The sequence below is a fragment of the Oryctolagus cuniculus genome, chromosome 3, assembly GCF_051225735.1.
Source record: "Oryctolagus cuniculus isolate XC-2025 breed Fujian yellow rabbit chromosome 3, ASM5122573v1, whole genome shotgun sequence".
Taxonomy (NCBI): domain Eukaryota; kingdom Metazoa; phylum Chordata; class Mammalia; order Lagomorpha; family Leporidae; genus Oryctolagus; species Oryctolagus cuniculus.
Window position 1 is genome coordinate 152,415,420 of NC_142869.1, and position 24,264 is coordinate 152,439,683.

General features: G+C 38.7%; 1 protein-coding gene across 17 annotated transcripts in view; it reads left to right on the top strand.

Annotated features, from left to right (window-relative positions):
- ST7 (suppression of tumorigenicity 7) overlaps positions 1-24,264 on the top strand; it is a 297,160-nt gene that overhangs the window by 186,333 nt on the left and 86,563 nt on the right. For 9 of the 17 annotated variants that reach the window (XR_016230708.1, XR_016230709.1, XR_016230711.1 and 6 more), the window contains 6 exon segments: positions 3,646-3,700; positions 4,334-4,449; positions 5,771-5,846; positions 7,986-8,054; positions 9,928-10,082; positions 12,949-13,046. Coding sequence is in view for 11 of the 17 variants with exons in the window: in XM_089327942.1 (XP_089184068.1) it covers positions 3,646-3,700; positions 4,334-4,449; positions 5,771-5,846; positions 7,986-8,054; positions 9,928-10,082; positions 12,949-13,046 (569 nt within the window). In the remaining 6 variants the exon portion in view is untranslated. 17 annotated transcript variants of the gene reach the window in all.

Below are 24,264 nucleotides of genomic sequence, written 5' to 3' on the forward strand. Positions count from 1 at the left end.
GTCCCGGTTGCCCCTCTTCCAGGCCAGCTCTCTGCTGTGGCCAGGGAGTGCAGTGGAGGATGTCCCAAGTGCTTGGGCCCTGCACCCCATGGGAGACCAGGAGAAGCATCTGGCTCCTGCCATCGGATCAGTGCGGTGCGCCAGCCGCAGCGTGCCAGCCGCGGCAGCCATTGGAGGGTGAACCAACGGCAAAGGAAGACCTTTCTCTCTGTCTCTCTCTCACTGTCCACTCTGCCTGTCGAAAAAATTAAAAAATAATAATAATAAAATATTTATTGCTTCTCTTTCTCTTGAATTGCATTCTGTCAGCAATTTACTCTACTACTGACTGCTATAGATGGTACCACCAAGAGCATGTTTCTGGGGCCAGTGCTATAGCATAGTAGGTTAAGCTGCTGCCTGCAATGCCGGCATCCTATATGGGCACCAGTGTGATTCCCGGCTGCTCCTCTTCCAATTCAGCTCCCTGCTAATCTGCCTGGGAAAGCAGTGGGAGATGGCCCAAGTCTTTGGGCCCCTGCACCCACATGGGAGACCCCAATGAAGCTCCTGGCTTCAGCATGACCCAGCCCCAATCATTAGAGCCATTTGGGGAGTGAACCAATGGATGAAAGATCTCTCTCTCTCTCTCTGACTCTCTCGGTCTCATTGTATCTCTGACTTTCAAATAAATAAATGTAAAAGAAAAAGAACATGTTTGTTCCATCAGAACATATTTTGAACTAAAACTATTAATGACGTTAACAAGTCCTTGGTGAAGTTCCAGTCAACTTTCAATGCTTCCCAAGGGCACTAAACTTGTTGTGTAAATGGAAAATAGGAAATTAACTTTTGGAGGTAAAATTTTTTATCTGATTTGAAAAAAGGAATTTATTCCTAAAAGGCACAAATAAGAAATGGGGCCTCAGGTGGAAAAACTCTTCCTCTCTTGAGAGTGAATTCAATTTCTTGATTGAAATCTTCATAGTATGATACGTTTGGCATTTGTACTCTTTGTCCCTATCATGAAGCCATCAAGCAGCCTCATACTTACGGGGTGTGTTCCTAAGAGTGATTCCAGACTGAGTTTTGTAGTGAAGAGAAGATGATGGCAGTGACTGAAGTGAAACTTTTATGTGTGTTCTTACTTTGACCTCTAGATTGCTCACTCCTTAGAGGAGAAGTACAACTGCATCCTCCACTCACAGAATATAATAATGAAGGCATTTCTTATGTACTTCAGCATGTGTTTTTTTCTCACTTAAAACATTTTACATCTGTTAACAACTACTTAGATCTCTGTTTCTAATATCAGGATAGTTGAAAACACTAAGCACAGAACACATTTATGACACAAGTGTTAACAAGGATTTTTTTTTTTTAAGTTCTGTTCGCTAATGGAACCCATAGAAGCAATATTTCACAATGTTTACTGCACCCCCTGCTGGCTATATTGTGGTATTTCCTAAATAAAGAGCATATTTAGATACTGTTTAGTGGTTAAGTATACACATTTTTCTTTGGAGTTGTTTTCGTTTAGCAATAATTTGAATTTCATCTGATATATAATGAAGTGTCAATCATAACTAAAGGCAGTTTTCTTTATGATTTGTCAATTGATGTTTGAGTAGTGCTATCTTTCCAGGCAGTATAATAATGTATTTATTGGAAAAAATATTTGCCATAATCTTTTTATTATATTTCAGATGCCATTCAATAAAAGAGCATATCTCCAAAATGTCCCTGTTCTATTGTAAATGGTTCTACCATGAAGCTCCTTGTACATAAATCCGGTGCATGTTTATTGTAAGCTAAATACAATCCTTACAATATTCATAAAGCTTTTTTTTTTTTTTTAGATTTTATTTGACAGGCAGAGAGAGAGAGAGAGAGAGATCTTTCATCTGCTAGTTCACTTTCCAAATGGCCACAACAGCCAGGGTTGGTCTAGGCCTGGGACTCCATCTGGGTCTCCCATGGGGGTGGCATTCTGATAAGGGATTCCAGTGTTACAGTTGGTGGCTTAACCCAATGTGCCGCAACACTGACCCAATCATGAAGCTTTAAGACAAGCGCTTTGGATCCTGGAAAAGATTCTCCAGGGAAGGGCTGACAGTAGCATAGCTCTAAGAGTTATACCAGCCACATGGGAAGAGGTCTTGATTGCTTGGCTCCTCAGTGTGTTTCAAGCTATGATCTCAAGTCAGTGTGCTAGTGACCCCTCCAAAGGCTTCTGTGTTTGTAGGAAAATAATTGTTTAAAGAGGGCATGGTTCTCTAGTTAGTGCTGTGTGACGTGATAGCCATTGGATCTCAGTGTCTCAAGAACAGAATTCAGAGATGCTCAGCTAAATGAACGAAGATTATTTCCTAAATGGCAAGTTAAGCTAAGTAACAAAACACCTAGGGTAACTATTTATAAATACTGTGGAAATTTTAAATAGAATTCTGTCCTCATTGAAAAATAAATTCATCTTTAAATGAAACCATGTATTTCTATTGTGTGTATAACCTTCATTTAGTGTGTTAACAAATATTTATTCGCTTTACACACAGTGTTGTCATAGTGCTCTGTTTTCTCTATTATCACACTGTATTGTAATTGATTTGGGGTGCTCAGATCAATGTCCGTTGTATGTATGTACGTACAGGACTGAGGGTAGTATCCTAGTGAATCCCCATAGGGCCTTTTAATGTCCTTTGAATTTCTGCAATAATGGCTCGTTTCTGTGTGTATATGTTGTTGGGTGTGTTTTTGGCTGGTCTCTCACACACACATTAATGTTTTGAAATTGCTAACTTATTTTATTTTCTAATAAAACCTTATTCATCCAAATAAATCTAATATACTGAATCAGTAGAAAGTCTTAATCATAGGGTGTTTTAAAATAACTGTAGTTTATTAGTCACACCCTTATTATAAAACAGTCTTAAAGTTAATGATTGACTTTTTAAAGTTAAAGTTATGTGGCTCTGAGTTTTTGTTGTCTTTGAACAATGAAAAAGTACAGTCTATTAGTACAAACAATATTTAATATTACTATGATGATTAGTACATGTGTCTGTGAGTAAATGATGTTAAAATGTCTCATGAATTTATTTTCATAGCGTTTCCGTCTTTAGTAATTGTAATTAAATTTCTTGTCACTCCTCTTCTGGAAGGAAAAAGCACTCTAGTGAATTATCAAAAATTGTAAATTAGCATAAACCCTAATTAGAGTCAGGCTCTTTTGATATTGTACTCTAGAGCTTAAATTTAGCTTGTCATGTATGACATTATTGGAGATGTATTTTAGAGGAGCAGAAAGTAAAGTTTTATTTTTATCTATAGCTTTTACCTATAACTTAAAAAGTAAATTCATAGAATCTAGTTGGAGACCTTTAAATAATGACAGAAATTGTGAACTAACTGATTTTGGCCTAAACCTTCATTTTCTAAATGAGGAAACTCAGACATGGAGAGATTAGGTTAAACTTTCCAAAGTCCTGGTGTCTGAGCCACATTTTCTGATTAACTACTCAAGAGTTTTTCCATGTGGCTTCCCATGTGAAGGATAGAGAATAAAATTATCTTATCAAATAGCCAGGAAGGGTGTTTCACTGAATTAATTAGTTCATAGTGTCATTGAACTTATGTATAACATTTTCATATTTCTCTTCGTTGCAGAATGCAAAGTATGGCGAAATCCACTAAATTTATTTAGGGGTGCTGAATATAATCGGTAAGGATTTTGACAGCTTGGGAAACAAATGGATCTGGTTCAGAGAGCAAAGGCAACAGCAAATGTTGGTTCACTTAGGGGTCACATAACAGCCTATTTAGTGCTTCCGTATTTTGATGCTATCCCCAACTGTTTTGATTATTCTATTTTATAAACATTTTAGCATAGGAATTGGGATAATGTGCAAAAGTGTATAGTTTTTAGAATTTTTCTATATAATATTTTGTATATATTATATAATTAAAATTTTGTGATGCTTACTTGAAGCCTGGCTATCAAGATGACAGAGAAATTATGTCGGAATTTTAATTTAGTAAAGTTATCAGATAATTTAGAATATTGTAATTTTTTTAGGAAAAATCTATTCATAATGCTAATTAGGAAAAGTTTTCATTAGCAAGGTCTAATAAAACTTTAAGACAAAAATATAGGGGAAAACCTTTACTTCTTTCTTCCTGATGTGACTCCTAAAGGGAGAATAGGGTGATTTTTTGAAAGCTTTTTTTACAATTTATTAGCAAAATTATTTTAGTATTTAGCTAATCATTTATGTTTCAACTTCTCTGCAACTTAATATTTTATAAGAGTTGCTTTCCTCTCTCAAAAGTCCCCCCATTTATTTTCCCTTTACAGATATACGTGGGTGACAGGACGAGAACCTCTCACCTACTATGACATGAATCTTTCTGCCCAGGACCACCAGACATTCTTTACCTGTGACTCGGACCATCTACGTCCTGCGGATGCAAGTATGGAAAATCCCTCTGATAATTGCTGGGTGGGAAGATTTTTTTTGCTTTAAGTATCAAGATTTCTGCATTTAGAATATCTATTCTTTAAAAATCCCAATAATTAAAATATTGTTGATTGGTTAGTAGAACTCGAATTCTGACACTTAAATAAAGCTTTATCACATTGAAGTATCAATGTACAAATGAATTCCTTTGTTATAATTGAAAACATGATTTTAAAGAATATATCAAAGATTCACATATTTTGAAGAAGTATTGTATATGAAGCTAATTAAATTCATAGTTGGAAAGAAAGACTTTATATTGCTGATGTTCTAATTAAAAATTGGGATTCACTGAGTCCAAATGAATAATGAATATATTTTAGTGAATTACGTGTTAGTGATTTATATGCCTACTTATAAGTTCATTAGACTCCAGTGGGGGCATGACCTTGGCTATTGGAATTCTTATGTATTTTCCTTTTTAGAGAAAGATTTGGTTAGCAGGTATTTCACACTAGTTGGGTTACAAATAATCCTAGTGATTATTTCTTATATTATTAAACTTATGCAAAGTAAATAGGTGGAAAAATCTTTAAAAAGGGATATGTACTTATTTTTAAGAAATTGGGTTGGGAAATACAAGTTTATTTTACAAAAAAGGATACTGTTACTCTTTTTAATGGTATACTTGGCCATAATGAAATAGCACTGTATAATAAATATTCCCAAGATTGAACTTCCCACAATGTACTCATATTCACAATATGCTCTCGTGTATGAAAACTCAGTTTGCAGGCAAATTGTAGGAACACATACACATGTTAAGCAAAAGGCTACTACATTTTTAGTGACCCAATTCATATAATTCCTAAAATGGTTTAAAAGTGTTCTAATATCCACAGCCTGAAATAAGTGCTCAAGAAAATGACCAATAGAAGTTATGTTATACCTAAGTAGAATAAAGAGATAAGTTGTGATATAATCTCAAAATATGTAAAATAATAGGTGTTCTCTAACACAGATGACCTCAATGTACCCCAAGAAATATAACACAATCTCTGTTAGAGTGCCTTTTCCTAATTTCTTTAGTCCATTAGATTTACATCTATTGTTTCATGAGCACAAAGAACGTTTGCTAGTGGAAACGGAACAGTGCAATAGACAGAATGTATTTGGGCGATGTTTTCAGGTTTGGGCTGACCATCTTGGTAATGAAATACTCTTTTGTAACTCAAGCTGAAAGCCATTAATTTAACTGTTGTTGCATGTTGAGTCTTCTTCATTATGTGTACTGATTGACTTGCTTTTCTCCTTCTCTCTCTTTTTAAAAATAGTAATGCAGAAAGCCTGGAGAGAGAGAAACCCTCAAGCTAGGATTTCTGCAGCACATGAAGCCTTGGAGATAAATGAGTAAGTCAGGGTAAATCTTGTTGTTGAAAAAGATACATTATCCTTTGCTGAATATATTGTTTCCATTGATGGGATGCTTATAATAAGGATTATGGGTGATGTTGCTTTTTTTGTTGTTGTTGGAGTGAAGGACAGCCATGTGGAGGTGATTTTAGTCATTTTAGAAAGCAATTCATTGACTTTGTTATGATGCTAAGTTAAATCCTTCAAGAGCTATTCTAGGGATATTGTGAGGACATAAATACAATTTTTCATGTACCTAAAACATTCGATGGGGAAATTTTTCCAAATACAGAATACTCATCTTTCACATTTTCCAAGCAGAACTTCTGCTGTTAGAGGGAATATAATAAAGACTTAAGGTGAAAAATAACATTAAAAAAATTTTTTTAAGACCAAGACAAAGATAAGAAGAAATGCTGTGCTTAGTATTATAAAACATTCTGTGGGTTACCAACAAAGGCTGGGAAATCTTTTCTGGAGATCTCAGAAAATGAGAAATTCTTGAGGTTGAAGTCATAAAAATTCAGGGTTGGCAGAGACCTTAAAGGTCATTTAGCTCAACCACCCATCTGTTGCTTGAATCACCTCAACACTCTCCTTGCCAAGTGGTCATTGTTAAACTATTTTGTGATTTGTCTGAAGAAGGTTACAGAATCTTCTTCAGAGGTCTTAGCAAGAAAACAGAAAAAAAATTCTCTTGAGAGTTGGAAATCCCGCCATTGTAACCTATTGATCTGTTTGGTTTCTGATTCTGTCATACAACATGTTTATTTTTCAATTTCTTATCATCTACAAATTTAATATGCCTGCCTTCTGTGTGTCATCCATGTTTCTGAAAAAAATATCAGGGCTAGGAATAGAACCCTGTGACATGACAAAGAGAAACTCTGCCCCCCAACCCCCCAGGTTCATGTCTTCATGAATCACCACCCTTTGGTGTAGTTCAGCCAATTACTAAGCCACCCAACTATACTTTGTTTCAATCCAGATTTCTCCCTTTTGATCTTAAGAACCAGGTATAGCTATGGGTCTTCAATTTATAATAACTCTATTAGAGTAAATTAAGCTAGCAAATCTGATTTATTTATTCCTGGTGAATTTAAGCTGGCCTCTAGTGGTTACTACATTCTTTTTAAAGTGCTTGGAGACTATCCTGTTAATAATCCATTAGAAAGTCTTTCCAAATCATTGTTCTGTAGTTTGGGAAGTCTGCCTTCTTCCCTTTTTAGAAGATTTGTACTGCATTTGTCATCTCATCTTCTAGTACTTCTCCATTCTTTGTGATTCCTCAACTATCCATAGAGCTATTCCATGGCCTACCAAGATCAGTTGGCTTCTTGTGATTTGCCCATCCCAGTATAGTAACTCATTTAGAATGAATCAGTTATTTGCTATCTTACATCTTTTTACCCATTTCAGAGTTTAATTTCTTCTCCCCTTTTCAATCTGACAATCAGTCTCCTTGATAGAGAAGCCAGGAACAAAATGGGAGTAAGAGAGGAGCTTTGCTTTCTCTTTATTATCTACTGCTATTAACAAAAAACTTTCCTTGTTTTGGTGTTGTTGCTGTGTTGTTTGTCCATTTGGCTTATTTGTTTACGTTTTGGAGAACTGGAGTCAGATATAGGGTCCTAAATATTATTTAAAAACAGGGAATAGATGGTTGTCTTTAGTATTTTTGTTTTGTTTTGTCTTTATTTATTTATTTTTTGCAAGTCTCAGCTAATTTGAAGTTTTAGCTCTCCTGACATTATTCTTATAAATTCATTCCACTCTCTTATAGTCCCTCATTACATACTCTCTTTCCATCTTTTTTTTTTTTTTTTTTAAACATGTCGTTTAAAAATCTGACCAGGGAAAGATCTCTGTGAGGCCACAGTAGTTACTTAAGTGCTGCCCATCTTTTCCTCCTGGGAGGATCATTTGTGGTTGTTGTTACTATTGGACATTTGAAAGCTGTTCAACCCTCTTCCACCGTTTTTCCTTCTCAGTCTCATACCATTGAATCATACCTCTTTTCTTTGAATTTTTTGAAGTCCACCTTCCCCTCTTTGATTATCCAGAATGACATCGTAAGTCTTTCTGAATGTTCCTATCAGTTCTCATTTCACCAACTATTTTTTTCTTCTTGGTCAGAATTAGGTCCAGAGTTGAAGTTCCCCTAATTGCTTCCTCTACCATCTGGGAGATAAAATTGTTACCAAAGTAAGTCAAGAACCTGTTGGGTGCCCTCATTCTAACCAATGAGACTTGTAGTGGCTATCTGGATGGTTGACACCCCATCACCACACTTCTTGCTTCTGTATGTGTATTGTGTTGTGACAAGGATGCATCATCTCTATCTTCCATTGAGCTGAGCAGTCTGTTCCGTATTCCCCAACCATTAGCACTTCTATTGCTCTCTCGTTTTTCCTTCACTCACAAGCTCTTAGCATGTTTCTACCCCAACCTCATGAGTTTCCACCTAGATGTATGTTTCTTGGCTAGTAGTGCTACTCTGCCTCTCCTCATAGGAATACTATTTGAAATATGAATAAGCAAAGCAAGCAAGCTAGCCACAACCATCCTTGAATTCCCAGCCCACCAACTGCTGTCTTACAGCTAAGTCCTCTGATGTTGTATCTACCACTCAATATTATAATCTCAATTCTCACCTCATTACCCTTGAACCATATTTGTACATTGGCATCTGAAGCCTTAATAATGTCTTCTGATGCCTGCCTATCCCAGTTATTTTCTCCAGTGAATCACTGGACAGTTTCTGCGTCATTATTGTTCTTTCCAAGTCATATATGCTGCCCTCCTAAGTAACTGGTTTTACAGCTTTTTTTGGGTGGGCCTTTTCCTCCCTACTTCACCACATTCTGTTTAAAGTCCTGTTGATGGTTCCTGCCTGCAATTAGAGGGAATGGCTAAAGAACTTACCTGACCCCTCCTCAAGGCAAAGATTGACTGGTAACTCCAAACCTCCCATCAGTCATTCAGTTCAGCCTCCGTTTCCTCTCTGGCTATTGTAGTTTGTGGATAGTAAAAATGACATTTGGTTTTACTTTCTGTATACTTTATCTCTTGTGGTCTGATGGAGATAAGCAGGGAAATGGCCACAGAGAGACAATGGAGAAGGAAAATGAAGGGGATGGGTGCAGATGAGGAACTGTGCAGGCTGTGTGGCCTCACCATTTCCCTATCACTTTCCTGTCTTTGCAGTGGGTTGTTCCTTATATGATTTGGAAGGTTTACATTTCCAAGAGTTCCCCAGGTTCATTAACTTCTTATCCTTTCTGACTTCCTGTCTTAGAGGGTTGTTGAAAGGATTATAGGGGATGATATGTGTGAAGTGCCTGGTACAGTGCTTAATGTAGCCTAAGCAACAAAAGGCAGCTGGTTGAAGGCATGACATTTACCTTTGCTTCTCTGGATGAAGCAGATTTTGAGCTCCTCAGCAATGGCACTGCTTGGAGGTCCTTCCAGTGTTCTGTGAAGCAGGAAATCAGTGCTAACTGTTAGGAGATGCAGAAGCACTATTTTCTACAGCAACTAACTTGATTTAATGGATTTCTTACTGCGAAGAACTCCTTCGATTTAAGAGAATCTGTGCTGTGTACACAAAAGTAAACTTATGCATAGTTCCTCGAGCTTTGAGCATCGGAAGGAGACATCTACTTAACTGCCCTGCTGTTGTCACGGTCATTAGCTGACATTTGTTGAGTGCACTGAACTGCTGGGCACTGTACTGAGCACTTTTCATACATCACCTTACTGAACCTTCACAACATGTTGTGAGCAAATAGATTCCATGTTGTTCTCCATCAGGGAGGCAGAGTAATAACTAATAAGGGGTGGAGTCCAACTGTTAAGTCCCATGTTCCTAATACGACACATTTGACCTCTCAAGCTAAAATACAGATGTTTCTTTTGTACCATTATTTTGTGTCAGCAACTATAAAGAGGGGTGCATGAACCAGTTGGCTCCTCTGCATGTTTTGGCATAACTCCCTGCCCTTCTGCATGAACTCCTATGGTCCATTACTACACACTTGGATTTGTAATTGATGGTGGCTATTATCTGAATGAACAGGTGTGCAACTGCTTATATTCTTTTGGCTGAAGAGGAAGCAACAACCATTGCTGAAGCAGAAAAACTGTTTAAACAGGCCCTGAAGGCTGGAGACGGCTGTTACCGGCGTTCTCAACAGCTACAGCATCATGGATCTCAGTACGAAGCCCAACATAGTAAGGTTTCCTCCAGATGATGCGCTGCAGGATCTGAATTGTAAAATGATTAATCAGAGCACATTTCCAGTCCAGTTCAAAATATGATGCTCCTAGAAGGGAACTGTTACTGGCTTTTGCTTTTCTTTGTCTTTATTCATTTTTTTCCTGCCTAAAAGAGTACTTCATTAGTAACAATTAACTTAGAGCTTCATTACTGTTTACCTTCACATTCCTTTTCTTGCCCATAGATTCCTAAACAAAGAAGTCAAACAGCAGTTGCCTTTTAATGGTGATCTTTCTTCTATGCAGAATTCTTACATTTTTCTGTTCCTCAGATGCATCTCTGTCCTATAACTTTAAATCCGAGTTAGGAAACAGGACTTAGATTAATCATAGAGTTATTAAAGGATTTATCTTATAGGTCTTCTACAGCATAGGTTGAAAATAGGACAATTAAGAATGTAACAGTTGGGCCGGCGCCGTGGCTCACTAGGCTAATCCTCCGCCTAGCAGCGCCGGCACACTGGGTTCTAGTCCCGGTCGGGGCGCTGGATTCTGTCCCGGTTGCCCCTCTTCCAGGCCAGCTCTTTGCTGTGGCCCGGGAGTGCAGTGGAGGATGGCCCAAGTGCTTGGGCCCTGCACCCCATGGGAGACCAGGAGAAGCACCTGGCTCCTGGCTCCTGCCATCGGATCGGCGCGGTGCGCCGGCCGCAGCGTGCCGGCCGCGGCGGCCATTGGAGGGTGAACCAATGGCAAAGGAAGACCTTTCTCTCTGTCTCTCTCTCTCTCACTGTCCACTCTGCCTGTAAAAAAAAAAAAAAAAAAAAAAAAAAAAAAAAAGTAACAGTTATTGGTGATTGTATCAGTATGTAGTTCTTATTTAAGGAATATTGATACTGGCTTCCAGAATAAAAGAGCCATGAGTTCCTCTTTTGTTGTCTCTTTATATTAAAATTAGTACCTTTTATTTATAGTAACTGTTTAAAGATCTGAGATCTTTCACTTCAGGACACTAAACTGTTAGTTATGTTTGGGACAATAGTATAGAAACAAGACAATAAAATCATTTCTGAAATTCCGTAAGCCATTTGACTCATCATTTTGTGAGGGTATTTTCATGAAACAACCAACATTTGGTGTTTGTTTTAAAAGAAAAAAAAAATTGCCTTATTTATTTGAAAAGTGGGGTGGGGAGAAAGATGCAGGGAGAAAGAGAGAGAGAGAGATCAGAGATCGTCTATCCACTAGTTCATTCCTCAAATACCCGAACAGCCAGGGCTGAACCAGGAGCCCAGAATTCCATTGGGTTTCCCCTGTGGGTGGTAGGGGTCCAAGCACTTGGGCCATCTTCTGTTGCTTTCCTAGGCACATTAACAGGGAACTGGAAAGTAAGCAGAGTAGCCATGACTTGAATTGGTGCTTCAATGTGGGATGATGGTGTCACAGTGCTGCGCCACAACCCAAACCTGGTTGTTTCTTTTTAAGATAGAATTTCTCTCTTCCTGATTCTGTCCTGCAACTTGGAGTATATGAATGTATATTTCCTTCATATTTGAGATTATAAAATCAAATTTTAATGTTAAACTTGGATTTTGTATAGAAACCACAGTAGTCCATATGACTAAGTTGCTAGCAAGATCTTTGCATTTCCACCTGCATGCTCATGTTTATGTCCACAACACTCATCAACACTCAGATTTTTATATTTATTCTGCAGTGAGTGCATATGTTAAGTTAATCTCTAATCACTCTCAATATCTTACCTTTAAAAAGAAAGTATAATGCAGTGTGTTTTGAAGACATGTATTAAATGTCTATTTTATGAACTAATGGAAATTAATATGTAAAAGTCATAGCCTACAATACAACTTAAGAATTTTTCTCTTCTCTAAATTAAATCTTTTCAACCTATTGCCTAAATCTATCCAAAAATATAATCACATCTTTAAAATAATTTGTAGGTACTTGGCAAATTTTCAGCACACATCTTGTTCTCATTGTTTAAAATTTGAAATGTTAGGAGTTTGGTCTTAACATCTTTTAATAGCTGCATATTATACATGTACTTAATCTAAAACAGGTGTGTCATACTTTTCACAAACATGGTAATTTTATTGAGGATTAAGCATGTGCATGTTCTTACTGGTCTGAGAACATATCCAAAAAGACATATAATTAAGGATTAAGATAAGAAGTTGTTAATGTACTTTTAAAAGACAATTCTAGTGACTATTGTTAAAACTATTTAGCTTGTCAGTGCTTTCTCTAACACTAGAATAGCTTTTTCATTTTGTTGCATACTCTGTTGTCATATCTGGAATGTGTTATATCGCCATCTAAAATCCACTGCTTTGGGGACCTGGAGATGATTATGATGTCACTAGTGTTAGAGAAAGAATAATATAAAACAGAAGTTCAAGATGAGGCTTCTCCAGACTTGATGTCAAGAATGAAAAAGAATAGTTCATTGGGATGCAACCTGAGATTCACCTCTGCATCTTTACCAAAAGCATGCACATTTGAAGAATGTGAAATTCTTGCTTATAAACCAAATGCAACGTGGATATGTTCATTTTCCCAGATCTTTGTGGCAGATGATTTTATTTGTTATAAAATATTCAATATCCAAACTCAAAAGCATGAATTAGTCACATGATTTGACCTTTGCAAGTCTAAGTACTTTTACTATATTCTGTATTCATTCTATTAACAGTGTTGTCAGTGCTTCTGGCAATAAGGAAAAGCCAAAGAGCATTCTGTTCTTGCTAAGGTTTCCCTTTAAGGGTGAGGCAAATGGCCTCTGCATTTTTTTTTCTTGCTACTCTACTGAAAGCTCTCTCTCTCTCTTTAAATAAATTTTGATGTTTTATATCTCCCTCTTCAGGACGAGACACCAATGTCTTGGTCTACATCAAAAGAAGGCTAGCAATGTGTGCCAGAAGACTCGGGAGGACCAGGGAAGCAGTGAAAATGATGAGAGATGTGAGTTTGCATTTGTGTTTGGGAATGGTGGCCGTGCACCTGGCTTTAGGCTGTCGTAGCCCACTGAGTGGCTGCAGCAAATGGTAGCAGTGATAGCTTGGTCGTCTTACAGACTCTAGAGCCAGACCATCTGTGGTTCAGCTCTACATCTCAACTGACTAGATGAACCGTCTTGGGAAAGTTAGAAAAATTCTCTGTGCTCTAGTTTTCTCATCTGCAGTTTGGAGATAACAGTAGCAATCCTCACAATTACTTTTTAGGATTGTTGTGAGGGTTAAATGAGGTAATACATGCAAAGCTTTTAATAGTCTGGGGATTGATTGTTGTGGCATAACAGGGTAAGCCACCACTTGTGACATCAGCATCCCATATAAAAGTAATGGTTTGAGTTCTGGTTGCTCCACTTCTGATCCAGCTCCCTGCCAATGTGCCCGGTAAGGCAGCAGAAGATGGATCAAATAGTGAGGCTCCTGGCCACTAATATGGAGAAACTTGGATGGATTCCTGGCTACTGGCTTCAGCCTGGTCCATCCCAGTAGTTGCAGTCATTTGGGGAATGGACCAGCAGATGGAAGATCTACCTGTTCCCCCCATCCCCTCTTATATGTTCTTTCAAATAAATAATCCTTAAAAAATAGACTGGTGTATTAAAAAAAAAACCTCAAGATATGTTATTATTAAAATTTGACAATGTAGCTTAAGCCAATGAGATAAGCCATTTTAGCTGCCTTTTTCTCTATGTAGTTTTTAGGAAGATTTGATAGGTTATAAGTCAAATTGCTGTTCTCAAATTTAGTAAAATTATGAACTAATCCTATTACAGTTAAAATATTTTCCTATATTCTTGAACCAGTGTATTTTATTACTAGTAGTCAATTTGTAAGAATTAAGAAGAGAGGATATAGATGAGAGTTTGAAAGCAAAAGAGAACCAATAGAAGTTATTATTATATAACTTTATTTTGTTTTCAACTTTTATAAATATAAATTTTGAAAGTACAACTTTTGAATTATAGTGACTTTCCCCCCATAACCTCCCTCCCACCCACAACTATCCCATCTCCCACTCCCTCTCCCATCCCATTCTTCATCAAGATTCATTTTCAATTATCTTTATATGCAGAAAATCAAGTATATATAAGTATATATATAGTACTATATATACTATATATATATATATATATATATAGTATTAGTATGTATAAGTAAAGATTTCAACAGACTGCACCCACACAGACACACAAAGTATAAAGTACTGTTTGAGTACTAGTTTTACCATTAATTCGCTTAGTACAACACATTAAGGACAGAGATCCTACATGGGGAGTAGGTGCACAGTGACTCCCATTGTTGATTTAACAATTGACACTCTTATTTATGACGTCAGTAATCACCTGAGACTCTTGTCGTGAGCTGCCAAGGCTATGGAAGCCTCTTGAGTTCACCAACTCCGATCATATTTAGACAAGGCCATAATCAAAGTGGAAGTTCTCTCCTCCTTTTAGAGAAAGGTACTTCCTTCTTTGATGGCCCATTCTTTCCACTGGGATCTCACTCACAGAGACCTATCATTTAGGTCATTTGTTTTGGCCACAGTGTATTGGCTTTCCATGCCTACAAAACTCTCATGGGCTTTTTAGCCAGATTCGAATGCCTTAAGGGCTGATTCTGAGGCCAGAGTGCTGCTTAGGGCATTTGCCATTCTATGAGTCTGCTGTGTATCCTGCTTACCATGCTGGATCATTCTCTCCTTTTTAATTCTATCAAATATTATTTGCAGACACTGGTCTTATTTATGTAATCCCTTTGACATTTAATCCTATCATTATGATCAATTATGAACTTGAAACTGATCACTTTAACAAGTAAGATGGCATAGGTACATGTTATCTTGAAGGGATTGAATTGGAATCCCCTGGAATATTTCTAGCTCTACCATTAGGGGTAAGTCTGAGTGAGCATATGCTAAACTGTACATCTCTTCCCTCTCTTATTCCTACTCTTATATTTAACAGGGATCACTTTTCAGTTAATTTTAAACACCTAAGAATATTTTAATTAACTGGTTTCCCTAAAAAATATTGTTTTAAAGTTATTTAATAACACATGAAAAATGTTCAGGATCACTAGTCATCAGGGAAAACACATAAGAATGTGTGTTAATTAAAGAGGTCAATCGATGTTATTAAGTAGAACAAAAAAAAATACTAAAAGGAATAAAATAGTAAGTTGTTCCTTAACAGGACAAGGGCTGATCAAGACACTATTTCTCATGGTATCCGTTTCACTTCAACAGGTTTCCTTTTAGGTGCTCAGTTAGTTGTCACAGATCAGGGAGAACATAGGATATTTGTCCCTTTGGGACTGGCTTATTTCACTCAGCATGATGTTTTCCAGATTCCTCCATTTTGTAGCAAATGTCTGGATTTCATTTTTTTTACTGCCGTATAGTATTCTATAAAGTACATATCCCATAATTTCTTTATCCAGTCTTCTGTTGATGGGCATTTAGGTTGATTCCATGTCTTAGCTATTGTGAATTGAGCTGCAATAAACATTGAGGTGCAGACAGCTCTTTTATTTGCCAATTTAATTTCCTTTGGGTAAATTCCAAGGAGTGGGATGGCTGGGTCATGTGGTAGGGTTATATTCAGGTTTCTGAGCAATCTCCAAACTGTCTTCCATAGTGGCTTTACCAGTTTGCATTCCCACCAACAGTGGATTAGTGTCTTTTTTCCCCCACATCCTCGCCATCATCTGTTGTTAGTTGATTTCTGTATGAGAGCCATTCTAACTGGGGTGAGGTGAAACCTCATTGTGGTTTTGATTTGCATTTCCCTGATGGCTAGTGATCCTGAACATTTTTTAATGTGTTATTATGTAACTTTAAAACAATGTTTTTCAGGGAAACCATTTAAGCAAGGACCTTTCACTTTCATGTTTTTGTTGTTGTTGCTCGTAAGAAATGCTTTTCATAAACTGACAGCAGTGTAAATTATATTTATAAGGAATTTTCTATTTTAAAACAATCTCAGAAAACCTTTGCTAATATTTCATTCTACTCCTGTATTCTTGCATATGTAAGTAGCTGTCCCTTATAAAAGTGGAAAAATCAAGGGACAAGATAGAAGTGGCATCTTGCCCAATTCTTACCTCATGGGTTTGAGTACAGGCTATGCAAACCTAGTGAGCCTTTTTGTACTTTCTTTTTGTAGTTTCTTATAGAAATTCGATGCCTTGATATGGCAAAGAAACCACCGATCACTTTGGCTTTGAGGGAGCTGGGGATTTTATGAAAGATAGGGTATTTCTCTTAAGCTGATCCAGCCACATTCATCCTTTAAATAGGATTTATTATATGTATTGCCTCTTCTTAACCTTTACTAAGGAACAAGTATGCCTGAGGAGCATGTTTTGGTGATTTTACTTATTACATGCTTAAACAACTTCATAGGAAAAACAAGTGGTGATTTGAATTCTAGCTTTTCTGTCTCATTTTACTTAACATTTTCTATATGTATACCTATAATTTCACATGATTAAACTTATCTACCATATATCTACTATGATTTTCTTTTTGTTTAACATAAGTTCTTGTTTATAAAATGTTTATTGACCTAGTCCAGATATAGATCTTGGGGAGAAAGTCTGGGATGCAGGGGAAGAAACAGTGGGCAGGGAGTTAAACAACCTGGATATGAGAGTCTCAGCTTTGCCCTTTACTAGCTTTGAGATCCATGGCAACCTACCTTTTATGGGTAGGTTCATTTAGTCTTCTGTAAGTTGGGAATAATGTTTCTTACATAAAATGGTAACGGATGGGGAAAATTATATACGACAGTGTGAAACACCTGACATATAGTAGGCACAGCTACAATTTTCCCCTACTTTTTCTCTATTCTGTAAGCTATTAAATAATTTGCTTGACTGTCCTCCTGATGGATATTTTGAGATCTTGATTTATTTTTTTGAATGAATTCATCACCCAATCAAGTAATCTATCCTATATATATATACACACACATATGTGTATTGATACACATGTGTAAGCATTTACACACGTTTGTTTCTGTATAGATATGTTTCTGTATAGATTTTACATTTCCTAGAATACCAATACTTGTTGCCTTTTCTCAGTTTATGATGCATTCAATAGATGTGTACCCTCCTGCTGTAACAGGCCTGTGAGGGACACTGTCACACTTGGTGGAGATGGGTTTTCGAGAGAAATATTCAAAGTACTCCTCCTTTCAGGAGCTCCTTTTATCCATCCTAGCCCCCAGCCCGCAGAAGGGAGGTTGAGGACCTCCCGCTTTAGTAAAGCAGCAGCTGCTCTGAGCCTCGTGGGAGAGAGCTGATGGTCAGCCCTGTGCGTGTGACTCTTCTCAGGTCATGGGTCAGGCTTCATGGAGGCATTCACTCCTTGAACAACATGCACACAGACGGTCTTGCTGTAAAACTTCCTTTGATAACACAGCATAGTGGATTCCAGGAAGGCCTGCTGATAAAGCACTTAGGCCAGAAGATCTAATTTTTCATTAAGACATGGCCATCCTCTCCCCATATGCACGGGTTCTAAATTTCCTAGAGCAGATTTTAAATTAGAAATAGAAATGCCAGAGTTAGATTACCTTCCTTGTAGGAAGCAGTCATTTTTAAAAACTTTCTCTGGAAATGCTGTAAGAAAAGGAAAGCTGTTAATTGGTAAGATATCCTGAAAGAGAGTGAAAGGGAAGTCTGGCAAGCCAGGATGCAGATAATTTCTTTATTTCCATGGCTCAGGACTGTATCATGGATCAAAACAATGTTGACACTGTCTGTGAATTATTGATGAGGTAAACAAGCATCAATTCCTTAATGTGCAGATTCATAGCTTCTCATTTTTTAAAGCAACACATTTATCTTGAATTCCCAGAATGTTTTTTCCAAACTCACTTTAATTAGTTTCCTTTTGCTGAAACATGAAATCACCTTACTGCTAAATAAATCTAAAGAAATATTTTGAGGGCATAGCATTGTAGCATAGCGGGTTAAGCTGCTACCTGCAGTGACATCTCATATTAGGGCTTGTTTGAATCTTGCTGCTCCACTTCTGACCCAGCTCCCTGCTAATGGCCTGAGAAAGCAGCAGAAGATGGTCCAAGTGCTTGGGCCTGCACATCCATGTGGGTGACACAGACGAAGCTCCTGGCTCCTGGCTTCGTCTAGTCCCAGACCCGGCCATTTCAGCCATCTAGGGAGTGAATCAGCAGATGAGAGACCTTCTCTCTCTGTCTCTCCTTTCCTCCCTGAAACTCTACCTTTCTAATAAATAATCATAAAAATAAATAAATCTTTATAAAAAAGAAATATTTTGGTTGTGGACAGGGCTAAGTACACCTGCTGACTTTTGAACTTCACTGTTATTTACTATTCAAAAGGAGAGGATTTGCATTTTATACTTTATTAAATTCAAGGAAAAGTCTTTATGTTCTTACTTTTGGTAATTTTGCCCCTTAAACATTTGTACACACACAATTTGTTTTCCATGTAGTTCCTGCCCTTTGGCCAGCCTCCAGTTTTCTCTGTGTCTTTCCCTGGGCTGATTTTAATAGATTTGTAATGGAATTCGTGAGGCCAAGGTCTGTTCGAGCCCCTTAGACATGCTCTACGAGAATTGGTGTGGATGCATTGGTTTGGATGAGCTAGTCTGCCTCAGATCATCTGCCTCCGATATTTGGTCTAGAGCAAGGTGTCTCAACACAGGCACTACTGGCTTTGTGGCCTAGTAGGTTAAGCCACCGCTTGTGATGCCTGAACCCCAACTGGGCACCGGTTTAAGTCCTGGCTCCTCTACTTCCAGTTCAGCTCCCCGCTAATGTAGGTGAGAAAGCACAGGAAGATGGTCCAAAGTGCTTGGGCTCCTGCCTCGTCATGGGAGACCTGGAAGAAGCTCCTGGCTCCCTTTTGCCTGGCCCAGCCTTTGCTGTTGTGGGGAATGAACCAAATAATGGAATCAATCTCTCTCTCTCTCTCTCGTCCTGTCTCTCTCTGCCTACAACCCCACCTTTTCATTTGTGACCTGCTACTTGATATTGTAGTTCATCATGCCCTCTTCATGAAATAGTTTATTGACTAAATTTTAGAAGCCAGGCTCTCATAGTTTTCCTGAAATCTCACAGGCTCTTTGCTGGATTCTCTTCATCTCTCTGTCTTCCAAAACTTGAAGCGTCCACTGGTCAGTCCTGAGTGACAATATTCAATCTCAGATTGTTAAATGCCATCAAAAGGCTGGCAAACATTTCTGTGGTGTTTATTGTGTCCTAGGTGTCATTCTTTTTTTTTTTTTTTTTTTTTTTTCAGGCAGAGTGGATAGAGAGAGAGACAAAGGCCTTTGTTTTGCCGTTGGTTCACTCTCCAATGGCCGCCACGGCTGGTGCGCTGCGGCCGGCGCACCATGCTGATCCGAAGCCAGGAGCCAGGTGCTTCTCCTGGTCTCCCATGGGGTGCAGGGCCCAAGCACTTGGGCCATCCTCCACTGCACTCCCTGGCCACAGTAGAGAGCTGGTCTGGAAGAGGGGCAACCGGGAAAGAGTCCGGCACCCCGACTGGGACTAGAACCCGGTGTGCTGGTGCCGCAAGGTGGAGGATTAGCCTATTGAGCCACAGCACCGGCCAACCTAGGTGTCATTCTAAGTTCTTTACAAATATAAACTTATTTCAGTCTCCTAACATCCCTGACACAGGAGCTTGTTCAAGATCCCATAGCTAGTGAATATTTCTGAGTGTGCTTTGCCAGTTGCCTGCATCAGTTTACCACCCACATGATAGTGTAAGTGCAGAAATTGAATAGAACAATTCACCCGAAGCACTTGGCACAGACTTTATGAGTAATAAGTACTCAATATTGTTATTCTTACCATTATCATCTAAGTACATTGCCAAGTGAAAAGCAAAGGTATAAAAATAGGTGTTAATCTAGATCAGAGGGTTGCAAACTCTTTGGTCCCAGAATTCCTTTACAATGGTTGTATGTATGGATTTATATATTGATATTTACCATTTTATTAAAAATTATATATTTAATTAAAATAACAATGACAAATATATTACATATTAACACAAATTACATTTTTGGGAAAAATAACTATTATTCAAGGAAAACGTCAGTGGGAGGAGCAACATTGCCTCTTTTTTTTTTTTTTTTTTTTTTGTAGAGTTAGAGAGAGAGAAAGGTCTCCCTTTTTTCCGTTGGTTCACCCTGCAACGCGCTGTGGCCGGCGTGTTATGCTGATCCAAAGCCAGGAGCCAGGTGCTTCCTCCTGGTCTCCCATGCGGGTGCAGGGCCCAAGCACTTGGGCCATCCTCCACTGCCTTCCTGGGCCACAGCCGAGAGCTGGACTAGAAGAGGAGCAACTGGGACAGAATCCGGCGCCCTGACTGGGACTAGAACCCGGGGTGCCGGCACCGCAGGCGGAGGATTAGCCAAGTGGGCCACGGCGCCGGCTGCAACATTGCTTTTATACATTGACAATCACCTGTCCAGGTGAATAGGAAGCAGATGGTGTTTCATATCCAAGTTCTCTATTTTGTCTGTTGTAATGTCACCTAAAGTATGGTCTCTGGGTGTTGCGATCTAACCTATAATATTTGGTCATTTAAAGACATTCCATATATGCTTTCATTCTTTCTAAGCCTTCACTGCTAATTTAGGTCAATAGAAAGCATGCTGCATATGCCTTGGACCATGTTTAACCCATTCTCAACCTAGTCAAGATTATACTGTTAACTATCTCATTGTGTTATAAGACATCGTCATGAAGAGTCACAGTTACCCTATCCTTGGACTTCTATCTTTCCTGCCTGCATCCTCACCCTTATCACTGGGGTTCCCAATGGAGAACTAGAGGGTTTTCAGTTTTTATTATCAGTGATTTCTATAGCGAGTAATACTTGTGAGAGCAGGTAAAAAGTTCGCGGAGGATGGAATGAAAAGATCAGTATATTTTGCTGCAAAAAAAATATGAATCCATGTATATGAAGGGTCTTCAAAAAGTTCATAGAACAGATATATTATGAAAAACAATGATTGAATTTCAACATTTTTTGCACCAAAGTATGCTTATCTTTTAAAAAAAATTATTTACTTCAGAGGCAGAGAAACGAAGAGTTCTCATCTGCTGATCTGCTCGCCAAGTGTCTGCAATGGTCAGGGCTGGGATAGGCTAAAGCCAGGTCTCCCTGTATGTGTCAGGGATCTAAGCACCTGAGCTACTACTTCCTGCCTTTCTGAGTATATATTAGTAGAAAGCTAGAATTGGGAGTGGAGCAGGGAATTAACCCCAGGCACTCTGATAGGAGGTTTGAGTATCTTAACTGTTAGGTCAAATGCCTGTCCCCCACTTATTTTGCCTTTTTTTCCTTAAATTAAAAGATTTTACTTTTTATTTATTTGAAAGGCAGAGAGAGAGAGAGACAGAGAGAGAGAGAGAAGAAGGGGAGGAGGGAGGCAGAGAAGCTTCCATCTGCAGGTTCACTCCCTAAAAGCCTGCAACAGCTAGGGCTGGCCCAGGCTGAAGCCAGGAACCTGGAATTCCTTCCGGATCTCTCACATGAGTTGTAGGTATCCAAGTACTTGAGCCAGAACCTGCTGCATGTCAGGGAGCTATAGCAGGAAGCTGGAATCAGAAGTGGAGCATGGACTTGAGCCCAGGGACTCTGATGTGGGTTGTGGGTATTCCAAGTGGTATCTTGACTACCCCCTGCTCCCAATTTGTCTTTTAATTCCAGGTGTTAAAATTCCCTTGTATACTATCTCATTTAATTCACACATACCATAGTGTTCTATTAAATTACAAAAGCAATTTATGCTCATTGTAACAAGTCAAAGAATAAGGAAGTTATAGTACCCATCCCTACAATTGCGTCTGATTTAATCAACTCTCGAGGCTTGGAGTCTATCTTTCCACCCTGCTTTCTTGTCTCACACAGATACTTGCCTGGCCATGGGAGGATTTTAAGCAGGGTTGACTTGTCTTTTCAGCAAGGTTCTGTCAGAGGCATAAGTCTTCATGTGGGTACTCAATTTCTGAGCATTTTCTGTGAGGGCTCACACCCTGAATAAGACACACAGGTTTTGAGATACTACAGTGCTATTTTCATTGACTTCTTTTCATACTTACTTTGTCTTTATTCAAAATTTTTATCTCAGATCAGTTATTCTGTAATCCCTTCAGTAAGGAGAGATTAGGACTGAATGAGCAAGGATTTTTTTTTTTTTTCTGGTCAAACTTTAAATCCACTAGATTTGAGTTTCTTGAATACTGGTGACATTTTTCTTGTGTGTCACCCCTCCGCCAGCACCCAGAACAGTGTCATGTAGACAGTGACAATCAATTAAAGTTTTGAGTTGGTAAATCCAGGCTATGCCTTAGAAATCCCCAGTTCACATGCTCCTGGGATCTTTGATCCCAGCTTCTTGTTGGTTAGGCTATCTCTTTGTTACTCCTTTAATTCTGATTTTCCACCTTCCTTAAATGTAGTAATATGGCTTCTCTGAATTAATGTAGGTTAAAATGAGTTCTACTTGGAAAATTAATGCAATTATTGCCAATGTTCATTGTCTATCCCTTTTAGGTTTTCACAGGTACAATGGGATGTGAGCAATTGACCTTTATGAATTAGCTTGAAGTACTAATAGTATCAGGATGCCTTTTAAGTGATTTCTGAAGAGGAGCGTGCCTAATGAAAGTATACACCTGGGACTAAGCAAAGCTTTTGTAGCGTCAAGGGCTGTTGACTTGCAGTTTTGCCGCCTTATGTTCATGAGCGAAAATCTCTGTGAAATCAATGGTTTCTAAAATACAACTAGTATGCTCTTCTCAAACTGATTGTGAAAACACATTTTAAGGAATATTTTTGCAACAGAAATTTCACTTTCATTGCAAAGGTGCAAAGAAATTTTTGGGAAGAAACATGTTAAATGATATTTTTAATTTGAGAGACACAGAGAGAAAGGCAAAGAGAGCTCCCAACCACTGGTTTACTCCCCAAATGCTTGTAATCGCCAGGACTGGGCTGACCTGAAGCTGGGAGCCAGGAACTCAATCCAGGTGTCCCACCTCGTGGCAGAGACCCAGTGACAATAATCTTCACTTGCTGCCTCCCAGGATCTGCACTGCAGGAGGCAGGAGCTGGAGCCAGGAATTAGACTCATGGGATGCAGGGTATCTTAAACACTAGCCCACATGCCTGTCCCCAAATGAATATTTTGGGCATTTCTATTTTTTTATTTCCTTTTTCCCCTCATGTTCCTTCTCTCTGTCTTTCCATTCCACAGGTCACATTATTTCTCCTTCATATACTATTTCTTATTTTTTTCTTAAAATCATCATGGTTTATTATGAGTAACTTGGTGAATTGTATTTTAGCTGTAGACTAGATTGTTGGAGGAAATCAAGTACCATTATGTGCATTATATGGGTATAGAAGATGGGAAGAGTACCTTTACTACTTTGAGGCAACCATGTTACCACTTGAATAAATAACTTAATTACTTTCAAAGCTTTTTTTAAGATTTATTTTATTTATTTGAAAGACAGGGTAGAGACAGAGAGAGAGAGAGAGGTCTTCCATCCTTTGGTTCATTTCCCAAATGGCTGAAACAGCTGGAACTGAGCTGATCCAAAGCCAGGAGCCAGGAGCTTCTTCCACGCCTCCCATGTGGGTGCAGGGGCCCAAGGACTTGGGCTGTCCTCTGTTACTTCCCTAGGCACATTAGCAGGGAGCTGGATCAGAAGCAGAACAGCTGGAACTCAGACCAGCACCTGTATCAGATGCTGGCACTGCAGGCAGGGGTTTTAACTTGCTGTGCCATAGCACTGGCCCCCTTTCAAAACTTTTAAGATATTTAGATGTATCACTGAACTAAAGACAAAGTAATATAGTAAAATATGTTTACTTCTTTTTTTTTTATTTTTTATTTTTTATTTTTTTTTATTTTTTTTGACAGGCAGAGTGGACAGTGAGAGAGAGAGACAGAGAGAAAGGTCTTCCTTTGCCGTTGGTTCACCCTCCAATGGCCGCCGCGGCCAGCGCGCTGCGGCCGGCGCACCGCGCTGATCCGATGGCAGGAGCCAGGAGCCAGGTGCTTCTCCTGGTCTCCTATGGGGTGCAGGGCCCAAGCACCTGGGCCATCCTCCACTGCACTCCCTGGCCACAGCAGAGGGCTGGCCTGGAAG